The sequence below is a fragment of the Oncorhynchus mykiss genome, chromosome 9 (genome assembly GCF_057628025.1).
Source record: "Oncorhynchus mykiss isolate SJ-2025 chromosome 9, ASM5762802v1, whole genome shotgun sequence".
In the NCBI taxonomy this organism is placed as follows: domain Eukaryota; kingdom Metazoa; phylum Chordata; class Actinopteri; order Salmoniformes; family Salmonidae; genus Oncorhynchus; species Oncorhynchus mykiss.
The window spans coordinates 82,221,537-82,246,378 of record NC_143030.1 but is presented as its reverse complement, the minus strand read 5'-3'; the positions used below and the strand labels follow the sequence as shown (position 1 = coordinate 82,246,378).

Here is a 24,842-nt window from a genome sequence, read left to right as displayed (position 1 = left end):
CGGTCAACTTCACCCTCCATCTGTAGAGACAGTACTGAGAGAGTCTGGAGAGCTGCAGGGTGGAGGCCCCCCAACGGTGGCTATAGTGGTCAACCTGACTCTAGTGGTCCTTCTGACTCTAGGAATCCTCCAACCGGGGGGAAAACAGCGGTCAACTTCACCCTCCATCTGTAGAGACAGTACTGAGAGAGTCTGGAGCTGCAGGGTGGAGGCCCCCCAACGGTGGCTATAGTGGTCAACCTGACTCTAGGAATCCTCCAACCGGGGGGAAAACAGCGGTCAACTTGACCGTCCATCTGTAGAGACAGTACTGAGAGAGTCTGGAGCTGCAGGGTGGAGGCCCCCTAACGGTGGCTATAGTGGTCAACCTGACTGTTAAGACTAGACTGTGGGCTCGTTACAGAACGTCCATGTTGCAGTCGACCTGTACAGCTCAGGGGGTTAATATAGGCGGTGTGACATGTGATCATCTGTGCAGCATGACTGCAATATTGACACCCTGGAACGTACCCCGTCTCTACACCCATATATATATAGACAGCAGTATGTGGACACCCCTTCAAATTAGGGGATTATATTTCAGCCACACCCGTTGCTGATAGGTGGATAACATTGAGCACACAGCCATGCAATCTCCATAGACAAACATTGGCAGTAGAATGGCCCTTACTGAAGAGCTCAGTGACTTTCAACGTGGCACCGTCATAGGATGCCACCTTTCCAACAAGTCAGTTCATCACATTTCTGCCCTGCTAGAGCTGCCCCGGGCAACTGTTAAGTGCTGTTTATTGCAAAGTGGAAACGTCTAGGAGCAACAACGGCACAGCCACAAAGTGGTAGGCCACACAAGCTCACAGAACGTGACCACCAAGTGCTGAAGCTCGAAGAGTGTAAAAATCATCTGTCCTCGGGTGCAACACTCACTACCGAGTTCCAAACTGCCCCTGGAAGCAACTTCCGAACTATGTACACACACACACACACACACACACACACACACACACACACACACACACACACACACACACACACACACGTAACATAAAGCATTATGGGGGATAAATAAGATAAGTTTACTCCGGCCATTGTATTTAAATTATCTGTGTAAGTGGGCGTTTCCTTTCTCACGTGCTTTTCCCCGAGTGGGTTTGGTTCCTCCATAATATCTAACGCCAGAGAGGAAACAACGCCGCCCCTACCAGAATACATTTTTCCAGTGAGATGTTTCGCTCTGAGGCACCCCCCCCCCCCTCCGCGGGCGGGGGCAATAAACAGACCAAGAGTGGGCCCCGATCCCGGAAAAAAAAACCCAAGGGGAAGTGGATCTGAGTGTTCAGCGTTCACTGCTGTATCTGGTGTAACGTTCTGTTTTACTGAACGCAGCCCTGGCAGTCTGTGGTTCTCCACTAGGGCAGCGACCTGCTGGAGACGATAGGTCACAGGTCAGAGGTGACAGGTTAGAGGTCAGTGACCTTGTTCTCCACCAGGGCGGCGACCTGCTGTAGACGATAGGTCACAGGTCAGAGGTGACAGGTTAGAGGTCAGTGACCTTGTTCTCCACCAGGGCGGCGACCTGCTGGAGACGATAGGCCAGCTGCATCTTCTGTCCAGCTGCGTCCTCCTCCAGAGATGTGATGATCTACAGACAGACAGATCAGTACTTATAAAGGATATAGTACAGTAGATTACAGTAGAGACATGATGATCTACAGACAGACAGCATTCTGCGATCTCACTATCAGATAGTACAGTAGATTACAGTAGAGACATGATGATCTACAGACAGACAGCATTCTGCGATCTCACTATCAGATAGTACAATAGATTACAGTAGAGACACGATGACCTACAGACAGACAGCATTCACTATCAGATAGTACAGTAGATTACAGTAGAGACACAATGACCTACAGACAGACAGCATTCACTATCAGATAGTACAGTAGATTACAGTAGAGACACGATGACCTACAGACAGACAGCATTCACTATCAGATAGTACAGTAGAGACACGATGACCTACAGACAGACAGCATTCACTATCAGATAGTACAGTAGATTACAGTAGAGACACAATGACCTACAGACAGACAGCATTCACTATCAGATAGTACAGTAGATTACAGTAGAGACACGATGACCTACAGACAGACAGCATTCACTATCAGATAGTACAGTAGAGACACGATGACCTACAGACAGACAGCATTCACTATCAGATAGTACAGTAGATTACAGTAGAGACACGATGACCTACAGACAGACAGCATTCACTATCAGATAGTACAGTAGATTACAGTAGAGACACGATGACCTACAGACAGACAGCATTCACTATCAGATAGTACAGTAGATTACAGTAGAGACACGATGACCTACAGACAGACAGCATTCACTATCAGATAGTACAGTAGAGACACGATGACCTACAGACAGCATTCATTATCAGATAGTACAGTAGATTACAGTAGAGACATGATGACCTACAGACAGACAGCATTCACTATCAGATAGTACAGTAGAGACACGATGACCTACAGACAGACAGCATTCACTATCATATAGTACAGTAGATTACAGTAGAGACATGAAGACCTACAGACAGACAGCATTCACTATCAGATAGTACAGTAGAGACACAATGACCTACATACAGACAGCATTCACTATCAGATAGTACAGTAGAGACACGATGACCTACAGACAGACAGCATTCACTATCAGATAGTACAGTAGATTACAGTAGAGACACGATGACCTACAGACAGACAGCATTCACTATCAGATAGTACAGTAGATTACAGTAGAGACACAATGACCTACAGACAGACAGCATTCACTATCAGATAGTACAGTAGATTACAGTAGAGACACGATGACCTACAGACAGACAGCATTCACTATCAGATAGTACAGTAGAGACACGATGCCCTACAGACAGACAGCATTCACTATCAGATAGTACAGTAGATTACAGTAGAGACACGATGACCTACAGACAGACAGCATTCACTATCAGATAGTACAGTAGAGACACGATGACCTACAGACAGACAGCATTCACTATCAGATAGTACAGTAGAGACACGATGACCTACAGACAGACAGCATTCTGGGGCGGCAGGGTAGCCTAGTGGTTAGAGCGTTGGACTAGTAACCGGAAGGTTGTGAGTTCAAACCCCCGAGCTGACAAGGTACAAATCTGTCGTTCTGCCCCTGAACAGGCAGTTAACCCACTGTTCCCAGGCCGTCATTGAAAATAAGAATTTGTTCTTAACTGACTTGCCTGGTTAAATAAAGGTAAAATAAAAAATAAATAAATTCACTATCAGATAGTACAGTAGATTACAGTAGAGACACGATGACCTACAGACAGCATTCACTATCAGATAGTACAGTAGATTACAGTAGAGACACGATGACTTACAGACAGACAGCATTCACTATCAGATAGTACAGTAGAGACACGATGACCTACAGACAGCATTCATTATCAGATAGTACAGTAGATTACAGTAGAGACATGATGACCTACAGACAGACAGCATTCACTATCAGATAGTACAGTAGAGACAGGATGACCTACAGACAGCATTCACTATCAGATAGTACAGTAGAGACACGATGACCTAAAGACAGCATTCATTATCAGATAGTACAGTAGATTACAGTAGAGACATGATGACCTACAGACAGACAGCATTCACTATCAGATAGTACAGTAGAGACACGATGACCTACAGACAGACAGCATTCACTATCAGATAGTACAGTAGATTACAGTAGAGACACAATGACCTACAGACAGACAGCATTCACTATCAGATAGTACAGTAGATTACAGTAGAGACACAATGACCTACAGACAGACAGCATTCACTATCAGATAGTACAGTAGAGACACGATGATCTACAGACAGACAGCATTCACTATCAGATAGTACAGTAGATTACAGTAGAGACACGATGACCTACAGACAGACAGCATTCACTATCAGATAGTACAGTAGAGACACGATGACCTACAAAACAACAGCATTCACTATCAGATAGTACAGTAGAGACACGATGACCTACAGACAGACAGCATTCACTATCAGATAGTACAGTAGAGACACGATGACCTACAGACAGACAGCATTCACTATCAGATAGTACAGTAGAGACACGATGACCTACAGACAGACAGCATTCACTATCAGATAGTACAGTAGATTACAGTAGAGACACGATGACCTACAGACAGCATTCACTATCAGATAGTACAGTAGATTACAGTAGAGACACGATGACTTACAGACAGACAGCATTCACTATCAGATAGTACAGTAGATTACAGTAGAGACAGATGACCTACAGACAGACAGCATTCACTATCAGATAGTACAGTAGAGACACGATGACCTACAGACAGCATTCATTATCAGATAGTACAGTAGATTACAGTAGAGACATGATGACCTACAGACAGACAGCATTCACTATCAGATAGTACAGTAGAGACAGGATGACCTACAGACAGACAGCATTCACTATCAGATAGTACAGTAGAGACACGATGACCTAAAGACAGCATTCATTATCAGATAGTACAGTAGATTACAGTAGAGACATGATGACCTACAGACAGACAGCATTCACTATCAGATAGTACAGTAGAGACACGATGACCTACATACAGACAGCATTCACTATCAGATAGTACAGTAGAGACACGATGACCTACAGACAGACAGCATTCACTATCAGATAGTACAGTAGATTACAGTAGAGACACGATGACCTACAGACAGACAGCATTCACTATCAGATAGTACAGTAGAGACACGATGACCTACAGACAGACAGCATTCACTATCAGATAGTACAGTAGATTACAGTAGAGACACGATGACCTACAGACAGACAGCATTCACTATCAGATAGTACAGTAGAGACACGATGACCTACAGACAGACAGCATTCACTATCAGATAGTACAGTAGATTACAGTAGAGACACAATGACCTACAGACAGACAGCATTCACTATCAGATAGTACAGTAGATTACAGTAGAGACACAATGACCTACAGACAGACAGCATTCACTATCAGATAGTACAGTAGAGACACGATGATCTACAGACAGACAGCATTCACTATCAGATAGTACAGTAGATTACAGTAGAGACACGATGACCTACAGACAGACAGCATTCACTATCAGATAGTACAGTAGAGACACGATGACCTACAAAACAACAGCATTCACTATCAGATAGTACAGTAGAGACACGATGACCTACAGACAGACAGCATTCACTATCAGATAGTACAGTAGAGACACGATGACCTACAGACAGACAGCATTCACTATCAGATAGTACAGTAGAGACACGATGACCTACAGACAGACAGCATTCACTATCAGATAGTACAGTAGATTACAGTAGAGACACGATGACCTACAGACAGACAGCATTCACTATCAGATAGTACAGTAGAGACACGATGACCTACAGACAGACAGCATTCACTATCAGATAGTACAGTAGAGACACGATGACCTACAGACAGACAGCATTCACTATCAGATAGTACAGTAGAGACACGATGACCTACAGACAGACAGCATTCACTATCAGATAGTACAGTAGATTACAGTAGAGACACGATGACCTACAGACAGACAGCATTCACTATCAGATAGTACAGTAGAGACACGCTGACCTACAGAGAGACAGCATTCACTATCAGATAGTACAGTAGATTACAGTAGAGACACGATGACCTACAGACAGACAGCATTCACTATCAGATAGTACAGTAGAGACACGATGACCTACAGACAGACAGCATTCACTATCAGATAGTACAGTAGATTACAGTAGAGACACAATGACCTACAGACAGACAGCATTCACTATCAGATAGTACAGTAGATTACAGTAGAGACACGATGACCTACAGACAGACAGCATTCACTATCAGATAGTACAGTAGAGACACGATGACCTACAGACAGACAGCATTCACTATCAGATAGTACAGTAGATTACAGTAGAGACACGATGACCTACAGACAGACAGCATTCACTATCAGATAGTACAGTAGATTACAGTAGAGACACGATGACCTACAGACAGACAGCATTCACTATCAGATAGTACAGTAGATTACAGTAGAGACACGATGACCTACAGACAGACAGCATTCACTATCAGATAGTACAGTAGAGACACGATGACCTACAGACAGCATTCATTATCAGATAGTACAGTAGATTACAGTAGAGACATGATGACCTACAGACAGACAGCATTCACTATCAGATAGTACAGTAGAGACACGATGACCTACAGACAGACAGCATTCACTATCATATAGTACAGTAGATTACAGTAGAGACATGAAGACCTACAGACAGACAGCATTCACTATCAGATAGTACAGTAGAGACACAATGACCTACATACAGACAGCATTCACTATCAGATAGTACAGTAGAGACACGATGACCTACAGACAGACAGCATTCACTATCAGATAGTACAGTAGATTACAGTAGAGACACGATGACCTACAGACAGACAGCATTCACTATCAGATAGTACAGTAGATTACAGTAGAGACACAATGACCTACAGACAGACAGCATTCACTATCAGATAGTACAGTAGATTACAGTAGAGACACGATGACCTACAGACAGACAGCATTCACTATCAGATAGTACAGTAGAGACACGATGCCCTACAGACAGACAGCATTCACTATCAGATAGTACAGTAGATTACAGTAGAGACACGATGACCTACAGACAGACAGCATTCACTATCAGATAGTACAGTAGAGACACGATGACCTACAGACAGACAGCATTCTGGGGCGGCAGGGTAGCCTAGTGGTTAGAGCGTTGGACTAGTAACCGGAAGGTTGTGAGTTCAAACCCCCGAGCTGACAAGGTACAAATCTGTCGTTCTGCCCCTGAACAGGCAGTTAACCCACTGTTCCCAGGCCGTCATTGAAAATAAGAATTTGTTCTTAACTGACTTGCCTGGTTAAATAAAGGTAAAATAAAAAATAAATAAATTCACTATCAGATAGTACAGTAGATTACAGTAGAGACACGATGACCTACAGACAGACAGCATTCACTATCAGATAGTACAGTAGATTACAGTAGAGACACGATGACTTACAGACAGACAGCATTCACTATCAGATAGTACAGTAGATTACAGTAGAGACAGATGACCTACAGACAGACAGCATTCACTATCAGATAGTACAGTAGAGACACGATGACCTACAGACAGCATTCATTATCAGATAGTACAGTAGATTACAGTAGAGACATGATGACCTACAGACAGACAGCATTCACTATCAGATAGTACAGTAGAGACAGGATGACCTACAGACAGACAGCATTCACTATCAGATAGTACAGTAGAGACACGATGACCTAAAGACAGCATTCATTATCAGATAGTACAGTAGATTACAGTAGAGACATGATGACCTACAGACAGACAGCATTCACTATCAGATAGTACAGTAGAGACACGATGACCTACATACAGACAGCATTCACTATCAGATAGTACAGTAGAGACACGATGACCTACAGACAGACAGCATTCACTATCAGATAGTACAGTAGATTACAGTAGAGACACGATGACCTACAGACAGACAGCATTCACTATCAGATAGTACAGTAGAGACACGATGACCTACAGACAGACAGCATTCACTATCAGATAGTACAGTAGATTACAGTAGAGACACGATGACCTACAGACAGACAGCATTCACTATCAGATAGTACAGTAGAGACACGCTGACCTACAGAGAGACAGCATTCACTATCAGATAGTACAGTAGATTACAGTAGAGACACAATGACCTACAGACAGACAGCATTCACTATCAGATAGTACAGTAGAGACACGATGACCTACAGACAGACAGCATTCACTATCAGATAGTACAGTAGATTACAGTAGAGACACAATGACCTACAGACAGACAGCATTCACTATCAGATAGTACAGTAGATTACAGTAGAGACACAATGACCTACAGACAGACAGCATTCACTATCAGATAGTACAGTAGAGACACGATGATCTACAGACAGACAGCATTCACTATCAGATAGTACAGTAGATTACAGTAGAGACACGATGACCTACAGACAGACAGCATTCACTATCAGATAGTACAGTAGAGACACGATGACCTACAAAACAACAGCATTCACTATCAGATAGTACAGTAGAGACACGATGACCTACAGACAGACAGCATTCACTATCAGATAGTACAGTAGAGACACGATGACCTACAGACAGACAGCATTCACTATCAGATAGTACAGTAGAGACACGATGACCTACAGACAGACAGCATTCACTATCAGATAGTACAGTAGATTACAGTAGAGACACGATGACCTACAGACAGACAGCATTCACTATCAGATAGTACAGTAGAGACACGATGACCTACAGACAGACAGCATTCACTATCAGATAGTACAGTAGATTACAGTAGAGACACGATGACCTACAGACAGACAGCATTCACTATCAGATAGTACAGTAGAGACACGATGACCTACAGACAGACAGCATTCACTATCAGATAGTACAGTAGATTACAGTAGAGACACGATGACCTACAGACAGACAGCATTCACTATCAGATAGTACAGTAGAGACACGATGACCTACAGACAGACAGCATTCACTATCAGATAGTACAGTAGAGACACGATGACCTACAGACAGACAGCATTCACTATCAGATAGTACAGTAGAGACACGATGACCTACAGACAGACAGCATTCACTATCAGATAGTACAGTAGATTACAGTAGAGACACAATGACCTACAGACAGACAGCATTCACTATCAGATAGTACAGTAGATTACAGTAGAGACACGATGACCTACAGACAGACAGCATTCACTATCAGATAGTACAGTAGAGACACGATGACCTACAGACAGACAGCATTCACTATCAGATAGTACAGTAGATTACAGTAGAGACACGATGACCTACAGACAGACAGCATTCACTATCAGATAGTACAGTAGATTACAGTAGAGACACGATGACCTACAGACAGACAGCATTCACTATCAGATAGTACAGTAGATTACAGTAGAGACACGATGACCTACAGACAGACAGCATTCACTATCAGATAGTACAGTAGAGACACGATGACCTACAGACAGCATTCATTATCAGATAGTACAGTAGATTACAGTAGAGACATGATGACCTACAGACAGACAGCATTCACTATCAGATAGTACAGTAGAGACACGATGACCTACAGACAGACAGCATTCACTATCATATAGTACAGTAGATTACAGTAGAGACATGAAGACCTACAGACAGACAGCATTCACTATCAGATAGTACAGTAGAGACACAATGACCTACATACAGACAGCATTCACTATCAGATAGTACAGTAGAGACACGATGACCTACAGACAGACAGCATTCACTATCAGATAGTACAGTAGATTACAGTAGAGACACGATGACCTACAGACAGACAGCATTCACTATCAGATAGTACAGTAGAGACACGATGATCTACAGACAGACAGCATTCACTATCAGATAGTACAGTAGATTACAGTAGAGACACGATGACCTACAGACAGACAGCATTCACTATCAGATAGTACAGTAGAGACACGATGACCTACAAAACAACAGCATTCACTATCAGATAGTACAGTAGAGACACGATGACCTACAGACAGACAGCATTCACTATCAGATAGTACAGTAGAGACACGATGACCTACAGACAGACAGCATTCACTATCAGATAGTACAGTAGAGACACGATGACCTACAGACAGACAGCATTCACTATCAGATAGTACAGTAGATTACAGTAGAGACACGATGACCTACAGACAGACAGCATTCACTATCAGATAGTACAGTAGAGACACGATGACCTACAGACAGACAGCATTCACTATCAGATAGTACAGTAGATTACAGTAGAGACACGATGACCTACAGACAGACAGCATTCACTATCAGATAGTACAGTAGAGACACGATGACCTACAGACAGACAGCATTCACTATCAGATAGTACAGTAGATTACAGTAGAGACACGATGACCTACAGACAGACAGCATTCACTATCAGATAGTACAGTAGAGACACGATGACCTACAGACAGACAGCATTCACTATCAGATAGTACAGTAGAGACACGATGACCTACAGACAGACAGCATTCACTATCAGATAGTACAGTAGAGACACGATGACCTACAGACAGACAGCATTCACTATCAGATAGTACAGTAGATTACAGTAGAGACACAATGACCTACAGACAGACAGCATTCACTATCAGATAGTACAGTAGATTACAGTAGAGACACGATGACCTACAGACAGACAGCATTCACTATCAGATAGTACAGTAGAGACACGATGACCTACAGACAGACAGCATTCACTATCAGATAGTACAGTAGATTACAGTAGAGACACGATGACCTACAGACAGACAGCATTCACTATCAGATAGTACAGTAGATTACAGTAGAGACACGATGACCTACAGACAGACAGCATTCACTATCAGATAGTACAGTAGATTACAGTAGAGACACGATGACCTACAGACAGACAGCATTCACTATCAGATAGTACAGTAGAGACACGATGACCTACAGACAGCATTCATTATCAGATAGTACAGTAGATTACAGTAGAGACATGATGACCTACAGACAGACAGCATTCACTATCAGATAGTACAGTAGAGACACGATGACCTACAGACAGACAGCATTCACTATCATATAGTACAGTAGATTACAGTAGAGACATGAAGACCTACAGACAGACAGCATTCACTATCAGATAGTACAGTAGAGACACAATGACCTACATACAGACAGCATTCACTATCAGATAGTACAGTAGAGACACGATGACCTACAGACAGACAGCATTCACTATCAGATAGTACAGTAGATTACAGTAGAGACACGATGACCTACAGACAGACAGCATTCACTATCAGATAGTACAGTAGATTACAGTAGAGACACAATGACCTACAGACAGACAGCATTCACTATCAGATAGTACAGTAGATTACAGTAGAGACACGATGACCTACAGACAGACAGCATTCACTATCAGATAGTACAGTAGAGACACGATGCCCTACAGACAGACAGCATTCACTATCAGATAGTACAGTAGATTACAGTAGAGACACGATGACCTACAGACAGACAGCATTCACTATCAGATAGTACAGTAGAGACACGATGACCTACAGACAGACAGCATTCTGGGGCGGCAGGGTAGCCTAGTGGTTAGAGCGTTGGACTAGTAACCGGAAGGTTGTGAGTTCAAACCCCCGAGCTGACAAGGTACAAATCTGTCGTTCTGCCCCTGAACAGGCAGTTAACCCACTGTTCCCAGGCCGTCATTGAAAATAAGAATTTGTTCTTAACTGACTTGCCTGGTTAAATAAAGGTAAAATAAAAAATAAATAAATTCACTATCAGATAGTACAGTAGATTACAGTAGAGACACGATGACCTACAGACAGACAGCATTCACTATCAGATAGTACAGTAGATTACAGTAGAGACACGATGACTTACAGACAGACAGCATTCACTATCAGATAGTACAGTAGATTACAGTAGAGACAGATGACCTACAGACAGACAGCATTCACTATCAGATAGTACAGTAGAGACACGATGACCTACAGACAGCATTCATTATCAGATAGTACAGTAGATTACAGTAGAGACATGATGACCTACAGACAGACAGCATTCACTATCAGATAGTACAGTAGAGACAGGATGACCTACAGACAGACAGCATTCACTATCAGATAGTACAGTAGAGACACGATGACCTAAAGACAGCATTCATTATCAGATAGTACAGTAGATTACAGTAGAGACATGATGACCTACAGACAGACAGCATTCACTATCAGATAGTACAGTAGAGACAGGATGACCTACAGACAGACAGCATTCACTATCAGATAGTACAGTAGAGACACGATGACCTAAAGACAGCATTCATTATCAGATAGTACAGTAGATTACAGTAGAGACATGATGACCTACAGACAGACAGCATTCACTATCAGATAGTACAGTAGAGACACGATGACCTACATACAGACAGCATTCACTATCAGATAGTACAGTAGAGACACGATGACCTACAGACAGACAGCATTCACTATCAGATAGTACAGTAGATTACAGTAGAGACACGATGACCTACAGACAGACAGCATTCACTATCAGATAGTACAGTAGAGACACGATGACCTACAGACAGACAGCATTCACTATCAGATAGTACAGTAGATTACAGTAGAGACACGATGACCTACAGACAGACAGCATTCACTATCAGATAGTACAGTAGAGACACGCTGACCTACAGAGAGACAGCATTCACTATCAGATAGTACAGTAGATTACAGTAGAGACACAATGACCTACAGACAGACAGCATTCACTATCAGATAGTACAGTAGAGACACGATGACCTACAGACAGACAGCATTCACTATCAGATAGTACAGTAGATTACAGTAGAGACACAATGACCTACAGACAGACAGCATTCACTATCAGATAGTACAGTAGATTACAGTAGAGACACAATGACCTACAGACAGACAGCATTCACTATCAGATAGTACAGTAGAGACACGATGATCTACAGACAGACAGCATTCACTATCAGATAGTACAGTAGATTACAGTAGAGACACGATGACCTACAGACAGACAGCATTCACTATCAGATAGTACAGTAGAGACACGATGACCTACAAAACAACAGCATTCACTATCAGATAGTACAGTAGAGACACGATGACCTACAGACAGACAGCATTCACTATCAGATAGTACAGTAGAGACACGATGACCTACAGACAGACAGCATTCACTATCAGATAGTACAGTAGAGACACGATGACCTATAGACAGACAGCATTCACTATCAGATAGTACAGTAGATTACAGTAGAGACACGATGACCTACAGACAGACAGCATTCACTATCAGATAGTACAGTAGAGACACGATGACCTACAGACAGACAGCATTCACTATCAGATAGTACAGTAGATTACAGTAGAGACACAATGACCTACAGACAGACAGCATTCACTATCAGATAGTACAGTAGAGACACGATGACCTACAGACAGACAGCATTCACTATCAGATAGTACAGTAGATTACAGTAGAGACACGATGACCTACAGACAGACAGCATTCACTATCAGATAGTACAGTAGAGACACGATGACCTACAGACAGACAGCATTCACTATCAGATAGTACAGTAGATTACAGTAGAGACACGATGACCTACAGACAGACAGCATTCACTATCAGATAGTACAGTAGAGACACGATGACCTACAGACAGACAGCATTCACTATCAGATAGTACAGTAGATTACAGTAGAGACACGATGACCTACAGACAGACAGCATTCACTATCAGATAGTACAGTAGAGACACGATGACCTACAGACAGACAGCATTCACTATCAGATAGTACAGTAGATTACAGTAGAGACACGATGACCTACAGACAGACAGCATTCACTATCAGATAGTACAGTAGAGACACGCTGACCTACAGACAGACAGCATTCACTATCAGATAGTACAGTAGATTACAGTAGAGACACAATGACCTACAGACAGACAGCATTCACTATCAGATAGTACAGTAGAGACACGATGACCTACAGACAGACAGCATTCACTATCAGATAGTACAGTAGATTACAGTAGAGACACAATGACCTACAGACAGACAGCATTCACTATCAGATAGTACAGTAGATTACAGTAGAGACACAATGACCTACAGACAGACAGCATTCACTATCAGATAGTACAGTAGAGACACGATGATCTACAGACAGACAGCATTCACTATCAGATAGTACAGTAGATTACAGTAGAGACACGATGACCTACAGACAGACAGCATTCACTATCAGATAGTACAGTAGAGACACGATGACCTACAAAACAACAGCATTCACTATCAGATAGTACAGTAGAGACACGATGACCTACAGACAGACAGCATTCACTATCAGATAGTACAGTAGAGACACGATGACCTACAGACAGACAGCATTCACTATCAGATAGTACAGTAGAGACACGATGACCTACAGACAGACAGCATTCACTATCAGATAGTACAGTAGATTACAGTAGAGACACGATGACCTACAGACAGACAGCATTCACTATCAGATAGTACAGTAGAGACACGATGACCTACAGACAGACAGCATTCACTATCAGATAGTACAGTAGATTACAGTAGAGACACGATGACCTACAGACAGACAGCATTCACTATCAGATAGTACAGTAGAGACACGATGACCTACAGACAGACAGCATTCACTATCAGATAGTACAGTAGATTACAGTAGAGACACGATGACCTACAGACAGACAGCATTCACTATCAGATAGTACAGTAGATTACAGTAGAGAGACGATGACCTACAGACAGACAGCATTCACTATCAGATAGTACAGTAGATTACAGTAGAGACACGATGACCTACAGACAGACAGCATTCACTATCAGATAGTACAGTAGAGACACGATGACCTACAGACAACATTCATTATCAGATAGTACAGTAGATTACAGTAGAGACATGATGACCTACAGACAGACAGCATTCACTATCAGATAGTACAGTAGAGACACGATGACCTACAGACAGACAGCATTCACTATCAGATAGTACAGTAGATTACAGTAGAGACACAATGACCTACAGACAGACAGCATTCACTATCAGATAGTACAGTAGATTACAGTAGAGACACAATGACCTACAGACAGACAGCATTCACTATCAGATAGTACAGTAGAGACACGGTGACCTACAGACAGACAGCATTCACTATCAGATAGTACAGTAGATTACAGTAGAGACACGATGACCTACAGACAGACAGCATTCACTATCAGATAGTACAGTAGAGACACGATGACCTACAAAACAACAGCATTCACTATCAGATAGTACAGTAGAGACACGATGACCTACAGACAGACAGCATTCACTATCAGATAGTACAGTAGAGACATTATTACCTACAGACAGACAGCATTCACTATCAGATAGTACAGTAGAGACACGATGACCTACAGACAGACAGCATTCACTATCAGATAGTACAGTAGATTACAGTAGAGACACGGTGACCTACAGACAGACAGCATTCACTATCAGATAGTACAGTAGAGACACGATGACCTACAGACAGACAGCATTCACTATCAGATAGTACAGTAGAGACACAATGACCTACAGACAGACAGCATTCACTATCAGATAGTACAGTAGAGACACGATGACCTACAGACAGACAGCATTCACTATCAGATAGTACAGTAGATTACAGTAGAGACACGATGACCTACAGACAGACAGCATTCACTATCAGATAGTACAGTAGAGACATGATGACCTTCAGACAGCATTCACTATCAGATAGTACAGTAGAGACATGATGACCTACAGACAGACAGCATTCACTATCAGATAGTACAGTAGATTACAGTAGAGACACGATGACCTACAGACAGACAGCATTCACTATCAGATAGTACAGTAGATTACAGTAGAGACACGATGACCTACAGACAGACAGCATTCACTATCAGATAGTACAGTAGATTACAGTAGAGACACAATGACCTACAGACAGACAGCATTCACTATCAGATAGTACAGTAGAGACACGATGACCTACAGACAGACAGCATTCACTATCAGATAGTACAGTAGATTACAGTAGAGACACAATGACCTACAGACAGACAGCATTCACTATCAGATAGTACAGTAGATTACAGTAGAGACACAATGACCTACAGACAGACAGCATTCACTATCAGATAGTACAGTAGAGACACGGTGACCTACAGACAGACAGCATTCACTATCAGATAGTACAGTAGATTACAGTAGAGACACGATGACCTACAGACAGACAGCATTCACTATCAGATAGTACAGTAGAGACACGATGACCTACAAAACAACAGCATTCACTATCAGATAGTACAGTAGAGACACGATGACCTACAGACAGACAGCATTCACTATCAGATAGTACAGTAGAGACATTATTACCTACAGACAGACAGCATTCACTATCAGATAGTACAGTAGAGACACGATGACCTACAGACAGACAGCATTCACTATCAGATAGTACAGTAGAGACACAATGACCTACAGACAGACAGCATTCACTATCAGATAGTACAGTAGATTACAGTAGAGACACGGTGACCTACAGACAGACAGCATTCACTATCAGATAGTACAGTAGAGACACGATGACCTACAGACAGACAGCATTCACTATCAGATAGTACAGTAGAGACACAATGACCTACAGACAGACAGCATTCACTATCAGATAGTACAGTAGAGACACGATGACCTACAGACAGACAGCATTCACTATCAGATAGTACAGTAGATTACAGTAGAGACACGATGACCTACAGACAGACAGCATTCACTATCAGATAGTACAGTAGAGACATGATGACCTTCAGACAGCATTCACTATCAGATAGTACAGTAGAGACATGATGACCTACAGACAGACAGCATTCACTATCAGATAGTACAGTAGATTACAGTAGAGACACGATGACCTACAGACAGACAGCATTCACTATCAGATAGTACAGTAGATTACAGTAGAGACACGATGACCTACAGACAGACAGCATTCACTATCAGATAGTACAGTAGAGACACGATGACCTACAGACAGACAGCATTCACTATCAGATAGTACAGTAGATTACAGTAGAGACACGATGACCTACAGACAGACAGCATCAGTACTTATAAAGGACTGTGTGTTTGTGTGGTGTGTGTGCTGTGTGTATGTGTGGTGTGTGTGTTGTGTGTATGTGTGGTGTGTGTGTTGTGTGTGGTGTGTGTTGTTTGTGTGGTGTGTGTGTTGTGTGTATGTGTGGTGTGTGTTGTTTGTGTGGTGTGTGTGTTGTGTGTTGTGTGTGTAGTATGTATGTGTGGTGTGTGTTGTTTGTGTGGTGTGTCTGTTGTGTGTGTGTGTGTTGTGTGTGTGTTCTGTGTGTGTGTGTGTGTATGTGTGGTGTGTGTGTTCTCTGTGTGTGTGTGTATGTGTGTATGTGTGGTGTGTGTTCTCTGTGTGTGTGTGTGTGTGTGTGTGTATGTGTGGTGTGTGTGTTCTGTGTGTGTGTGTGTGTATGTGTGGTGTGTGTGTTCTCTGTGTGTGTGTGTATGTGTGGTGTGTGTGTTCTGTGTGTGTGTGTATGTGTGGTGTGTGTGTTCCCTGTGTGTGTATGTGTGGTGTGTGTGTTCTGTGTGTGTGTGTGTGTGTGTGTGTATGTGTGGTGTGTATGTTCTGTGTGTGTGTGTATATGTGTGGTGTGTATGTGTGGTGTGTGTGTTCTCTGTGTGTGTGTGTATGTGTGGTGTGTATGTGTGGTGTGTGTGTTCTCTGTGTGTGTGTATATGTATGTGTGGTGTGTGTGTTCTGTGTGTGTGTGTGTGTGTGTGTATGTGTGTGTGTATATACCTGGTCGTAGTATTTGTTGATGTACTTATACAACTCAAGCAGAGCCACCAGACTGTTCATGTCTGATCCAAAACTCTGAAAAGTCAAACACGGAAACACAATGTTACAATCTACTGGTTACCAGTACTGTACATTACAACAACATGACTCTATAATAATCTCAGAGTAGAGTAGAGCTGGGTTGAGTAGAGTGGACAGGAGAGGAGAGGAGAGGGATGAGGGTAGAGGACGAGGGAGGAGGCCAGAGGAGAGGACGAGGGAGGAGGGCAGAGGAGAGGAGAGGACGAGGGAGGAGGGTAGAGAGGGTAGAGGAGAGGAGAGGACGAATGAGGAGGGTAGAGGAGAGGAGAGGACGAATGAGGAGGGTAGAGGAGAGGAGAGGACGAGGGAGGAGGGTAGAGGAGAGGAGAGGACGAGGGAGGAGGGTAGAGGAGAGGAGAGGACGAGGGTAGAGAGGGTAGAGGAGAGGAGAGGACGAGGGAGGAGGGTAGAGAGGGTAGAGGAGAGGACGAGGGAGGAGGGTAGAGAGGGTAGAGGAGAGGACGAGGGAGGAGGGTAGAGAGGGTAGAGGAGAGGACGAGGGAGGAGGGCAGAGGAGAGGAGAGGACGAATGAGGAGGGTAGAGGAGAGGAGAGGACGAGGGAGGAGGGAGGAGGAGAGGACGAGGGAGGAGGGCAGAGGAGAGGAGAGGACGAGGGAGGAGGGTAGAGGAGAGGACGAGGGAGGAGGGCAGAGGAGAGGACGAGGGAGGAGGGTAGAGGAGAGGACGAGGGAGGAGGGCAGAGGAGAGGACGAGGGAGGAGGGTAGAGGAGAGGACGAGGGAGGAGGAGAGGAGAGGACGAGGGAGGAGGGTAGAGGAGAGGACGAGGGAGGAGGAGAGGAGAGGACGAATGAGGAGGGTAGAGGAGAGGAGAGGACGAGGGAGGAGGGTAGAGGAGAGGACGAGGTAGGAGGGTAGAGAGGGTAGAGGAGAGGACGAATGAGGAGGGTAGAGGAGAGGAGAGGACGAGGGAGGAGGGTAGAGGAGAGGACAAGGGAGGAGGGTAGAGAGGGTAGAGGAGAGGACGAGGGAGGAGGGTAGAGAGGGTAGAGGAGAGGACGAATGAGGAGGGTAGAGGAGAGGACGAATGAGGAGGGTAGAGGAGAGGAGAGGACGAGGGAGGAGGGTAGAGAGGGTAGAGGAGAGGACGAATGAGGAGGGTAGAGGAGAGGAGAGGACGAATGAGGAGGGTAGAGGAGAGGAGAGGACGAGGGAGGAGGGTAGAGGAGAGGACGAGGGAGGAGGGTAGAGAGGGTAGAGGAGAGGACGAGGGTAGAGGAGAGGACGAGGGAGGAGGGTAGAGGAGAGGACGAGGGAGGAGGGTAGAGAGGGGAGAGGAGAGGACGAGGGAGGAGGTTAGAGGAGAGGACGAGGGAGGAGGTTAGAGGAGAGGACGAGGGAGGAGGGGAGAGGAGAGGACGAGGGAGGAGGTTAGAGGAGAGGACGAGGGAGGAGGGAGGAGGAGAGGACGAGGGAGGAGGGTAGAGGAGAGGACGAGGGAGGAGGGTAGAGAGGGTAGAGGAGAGAGTTTAAATCTCCACTCACCCCAGACAGCTCCGTTAGAGTAGAGTTCATCTCTTGGTAACAGCCAGATGCTGCACTGTGGATGTCACTGTAGTACCTGAAACAATACCCACAGGACACTGTAATACCTGGAACAATACCCACAGAACACTGTAATACCTGGAACAATACCCACAGAACACTGTAATACCTGGAACAACACCCACAGAACACTGTAATACCTGGAACAACACCCACAGAACACTGTAATACCTGGAACAATACCCACAGAACACTGTAATACCTGGAACAATACCCACAGAACACTGTAATACCTGGAACAATACCCACAGAACACTGTAATACCTGGAACAACACCCACAGAACACTGTAATACCTGGAACAATACCCACAGAACACTGTAATACCTGGAACAACACCCACAGAACACTGTAATACCTGGAACAACACCCACAGAACACTGTAATACCTGGAACAACACCCACAGAACAATACCCACTGTAATACCTGGAACAACACCCACAGAACAATACCCACTGTAATACCTGGAACAACACCCACAGAACACACTGTAATACCTGGAACAATACCCACAGAACACTGTAATACCTGGAACAACACCCACAGAACACTGTAATACCTGGAACAATACCCACAGAACACTGTAATACCTGGAACAATACCCACAGAACACTGTAATACCTGGAACAATACCCACAGAACACTGTAATACCTGGAACAACACCCACAGAACACTGTAATACCTGGAACAATACCCACAGAACACTGTAATACCTGGAACAACACCCACAGAACACTGTAATACCTGGAACAACACCCACAGAACACTGTAATACCTGGAACAACACCCACAGAACAATACCCACTGTAATACCTGGAACAACACCCACAGAACAATACCCACTGTAATACCTGGAACAACACCCACAGAACACACTGTAATACCTGGAACAATACCCACAGAACACTGTAATACCTAGCTCCAATAACTAGCTCCAATAACCAGCTCCAATAACCAGCTCCAATAACCAGCTCCAATAACCTAACTCCAATAACCAGCTCCAATAACCAGCTCCAATAACCTAGCTCCAATAACCAGCTCCAATAACCTAGCTCCAATAACCTAGCTCCAATAACCAGCTCCAATAGCCTAGCTCCAATAACCTAGCTCCAATAACCAGCTCCAATAACCTAGCTCCAATAACCTAACTCCAATAACCAGCTCCAATAACCAGCTCCAATAACCAGCTCCAATAACCTAGCTCCAATAACCTAGCTCCAATAACCAGCTCCAATAACCTAGCTCCAATAACCTAGCTCCAATAACCAGCTCCAATAACCTAGCTCCAATAACCTAACTCCAATAACCAGCTCCAATAACCAGCTCCAATAACCAGCTCCAATAACCAGCTCCAATAACCTAGCTCCAATAACCAGCTCCAATAACCTAGCTCCAATAACCTAGCTCCAATAACCTAGCTCCAATAACCAGCTCCAATAACCCAGCTCCAAAAACCAGCTCCAATAACCAGCTCCAATAACCAGCTCCAATAACCTAGCTCCAATAACCTAGCTCCAATAACCTAGCTCCAATAACCTAGCTCCAATAACCTAGCTCCAATAACCTAGCTCCAATAACCAGCTCCAATAACCTAGCTCCAATAACTAGCTCCAATAACCAGCTCCAATAACCTAGCTCCAATAACCTAGCTCCAATAACCAGCTCCAATAACCAGCTCCAATAACCCAGCTCCAATAACCAGCTCCAATAACCAGCTCCAATAACCTAGCTCCAATAACCAGCTCCAATAACCTAGCTCCAATAACCTAGCTCCAATAACCTAGCTCCAATAACCAGCTCCAATAACCAGCTCCAATAACCCAGCTCCAATAACCAGCTCCAATAACCCAGCTCCAATAACCAGCTCCAATAACCAGCTCCAATAACCTAGCTCCAATAACCAGCTCCAATAACCTAGCTCCAATAACCTAGCTCCAATAACCAGCTCCAATAACCAGCTCCAATAACCAGCTCCAATAACCAGCTCCAATAACCAGCTCCAATAACCCAGCTCCAATAACCAGCTCCAATAACCAGCTCCAATAACCTAGCTCCAATAACCAGCTCCAATAACCTAGCTCCAATAACCTAGCTCCAATAACCTAGCTCCAATAACCAGCTCCAATAACCCAGCTCCAATAACCAGCTCCAATAACCAGCTCCAATAACCCAGCTCCAATAACCAGCTCCAATAACCAGCTCCAATAACCTAGCTCCAATAACCAGCTCCAATAACCTAGCTCCAATAACCTAGCTCAAATAACCAGCTCCAATAACCAGCTCCAATAACCAGCTCCAATAACCTAGCTCCAATAACCAGCTCCAATAACCAGCTCCAATAGCTCCTGAGTAAGAATTATAATAATGCCTGAATGGAGAGTTTTTCTATTGATTCATTATGAATGTCTGTCTCACCTCTCAACCAGCTGCTTGTATCTGGGGATCTCTCTGGCGTAGAGCAGCTTGTTCACTGGAGAGTCCTGTTGGCAGGAAATCAACATCACCACGTTAAGAGAGATTATGTTTGTCAAAAACAAAACGGCCATCGTCATCATCATCATCGTCGTCATACTAAACGACACAAAGTCTCCTGTTCCTCGGCATTATCCACTCTGAACAGAAATGATGAGGACCTACGAGATCTCCTGTCCTGACCCCCAATTAATGATTACTGATTCCCTCTAAATGACAAATTCATTCATTCAAATGAATAAATAAACAAATACAAGCGGATTGTGTTTTATTTATTTAATAAAATGACAGACCCAAGGTCCAAACTAAACTCTGCTCCATACCGCAATTATTAACAACCCAGATATTGGGGCGGCAGGGTAGCCTAGTGGTTAGAGTGTAGAGGTGGCAGGTAGCCTAGTGGTTAGAGTGTAGAGACAGGTAGCCTAGTGGTTAGAGTGTAGAGGCGGCAGGTAGCCTAGTGGTTAGAGTGTAGAGGAGGCAGGTAGTCTAGTGGTTAGAGTGTAGAGGAGGCAGGGTAGCCTAGTGGTTAGAGTGTAGAGGAGGCAGGTAGTCTAGTGGTTAGAGTGTAGGGGCGGCAGGTAGCCTAGTGGTTAGAGTGTAGGGGTGGCAGGTAGCCTAGTGGTTAGAGTGTAGGGGGGCAGGTAGCCTAGTGGTTAGAGTGTAGAGGCGGCAGGTAGCCTAGTGGTTAGAGTGTAGAGGAGGCAGGGTAGCCTAGTGGTTAGAGTGTAGAGGAGGCAGGTAGTCTAGTGGTTAGAGTGTAGGGGCGGCAGGTAGCCTAGTGGTTAGAGTGTAGGGGTGGCAGGTAGCCTAGTGGTTAGAGTGTAGGGGGGCAGGTAGCCTAGTGGTTAGAGTGTAGAGGCGGCAGGTAGCCTAGTGGTTAGAGTGTAGAGGAGGCAGGTAGCCTAGTGGTTAGAGTGTAGAGGAGGCAGGTAGTCTAGTGGTTAGAGTGTAGGGGAGGCAGGTAGTCTAGTGGTTAGAGTGTAGAGGAGGCAGGGTAGCCTAGTGGTTAGAGTGTAGAGGAGGCAGGTAGTCTAGTGGTTAGAGTGTAGGGGAGGCAGGTAGTCTAGTGGTTAGAGTGTAGAGGAGGCAGGGTAGCCTAGTGGTTAGAGTGTGGAGGGGGCAGGTAATCTAGTGGTTAGAGTGTAGAGGAGGCAGGGTAGCCTAGTGGTTAGAGTGTAGAGGCGGCAGGGTAGCCTAGTGGTTAGAGTGTGGAGGGGGCAGGTAGTCTAGTGGTTAGAGTGTAGAGGCGGCAGGGTAGCCTAGTGGTTAGAGTGTAGAGGCGGCAGGGTAGCCTAGTGGTTAGAGTGTAGAGGCGGCAGGGTAGCCTAGTGGTTAGAGTGTAGGGGCGGCAGGTAGCCTAGTGGTTAGAGTGTGGAGGCGGCAGGGTAGCCTAGTGGTTAGAGTGTAGGGGGGCAGGTAGCCTAGTGGTTAGAGTGTGGAGGCGGCAGGGTAGCCTAGTGGTTAGAGTGTAGAGGAGGCAGGTAGCCTAGTGGTTAGAGTGTAGGGGCGGCAGGTAACCTAGTGGTTAGAGTGTAGGGGGGCAGGTAGCCTAGTGGTTAGAGTGTAGGGGAGGCAGGTAACCTAGTGGTTAGAGTGTAGGGGGGCAGGTAGCCTAGTGGTTAGAGTGTAGGGGAGGCAGGTAGACTAGTGGTTAGAGTGTAGGGGGGCAGGTAGCCTAGTGGTTAGAGTGTAGAGGTGGCAGGTAGCCTAGTGGTTAGAGTGTAGAGGTAGCAGGGTAGCCTAGTGGTTAGAGTGTGGAGGCGGCAGGGTAGCCTAGTGGTTAGAGGGTAGAGGCGGCAGGTAGCCTAGTGGTTAGAGTGTAGAGGCGGCAGGGTAGCCTAGTGGTTAGAGCGTTGGACTAGTAAACGAAAGGTTGCAAGTTCAAATCCCCGAGCTAACGAGGTAAAAATCTGTCGTTCTGCCTCTGAACAGTCAGTTAACCCACTGTTCCTAGGCCGTCATTGTAAATAAGAATTTGTTCTTAACTGACTTGCCTGGTTAAATAAAGGTAAAATAAAAAAATATTGGATCAGGATTGCTGGAAGCTGGCTTGATAAAAGGCATAGGCAGACTAAATTAATTATTTATTTGTTGATAAGATTTTATCATTTGAGCAGATGGTTGATAAATATCGACTCCCAAAGCAGGACTTCTTCCACTTCCTTCAAGTAAGACATATTTTAAAGACCACCACCTTGATTGGCAACCCTGATGGTTTTTTTCCCCCTCACAAAGGAAAATGTCTGTAAATGGTGATTATGATCCTTTCAGGTCCTTTTCTACCGTAGACAAACAGAGAATTGTCTGTTACTATTGACGAGGAGATGTGTGAGGACATTTGGAGATATGCAAAAACAATATCTCTATGTAATCGTACTAGAGAATCCAGTTCAGAATAATACTACAGATTGCATACATCCCCATATCACAGACATGTTTTCAGCTCCTCTTCCTCTTCTCCTCAGTGTCTTAAATGTCAGACTGATACAGGCACCCTAACACATTGTTTATGGTCATGTACCAAAATACAAAGATACTGGTCTGGTGTTCTGCAAGAAATTGAAAAGATCCTAGGGGTTGATCTAGAATTGGAGCCATCTTCTTTACTGTTAGGTCTCCCTAGTAGGCATGTTACTTCTGTGTGCAAGAGGAGTCTTTACAACATCCTAACCTTCGCAGCGAGGGGAAAAACCTCCTCTTTTTAAAAATTTTTTTTTTATTTTTTTATTAACTAGGCAAGTCAGTTAAGAACAAATTATTATTTACAATGACGGCCTACCCCGACCAAACCCGGACGACGCAATTGTGCCCCACCACACGGGACCCTCAATCACGGCCGGATGTGATACAGCCTGGATTCGAACCAGGTACTGTCGTGACACCTCTTGCACTGAGATGCTGCGCTGCGCGGTGGATTAATGACAAGGTCCATTCTATTAAGGCATAAGATACTATTTGAATGGGTGCCATTGGAATATCTGACATGTACATTACATTCTACAACAGATCAGTTCTACA

General features: G+C 44.3%; 1 protein-coding gene across 2 annotated transcripts in view; it reads right to left on the bottom strand.

Moving 5' to 3' along the window:
* Positions 1–1,036: 1,036 nt before the first annotated feature.
* plxnb3 (plexin B3) overlaps positions 1,037–24,842 on the bottom strand; it is a 278,639-nt gene continuing 254,833 nt past the window's right edge. For both annotated transcript variants that reach the window (XM_090185576.1, XM_090185577.1), the window contains exons 34-37: positions 21,765–21,829; positions 19,289–19,364; positions 17,703–17,777; positions 1,037–1,639 (exon numbers count right to left, since the gene is read on the bottom strand). In XM_090185576.1, coding sequence (XP_090041702.1) covers positions 1,535–1,639; positions 17,703–17,777; positions 19,289–19,364; positions 21,765–21,829 — 321 coding nt within the window. In that variant the 3' untranslated portion in view covers positions 1,037–1,534. The remainder of the gene's footprint in view (positions 1,640–17,702; positions 17,778–19,288; positions 19,365–21,764; positions 21,830–24,842) is intronic.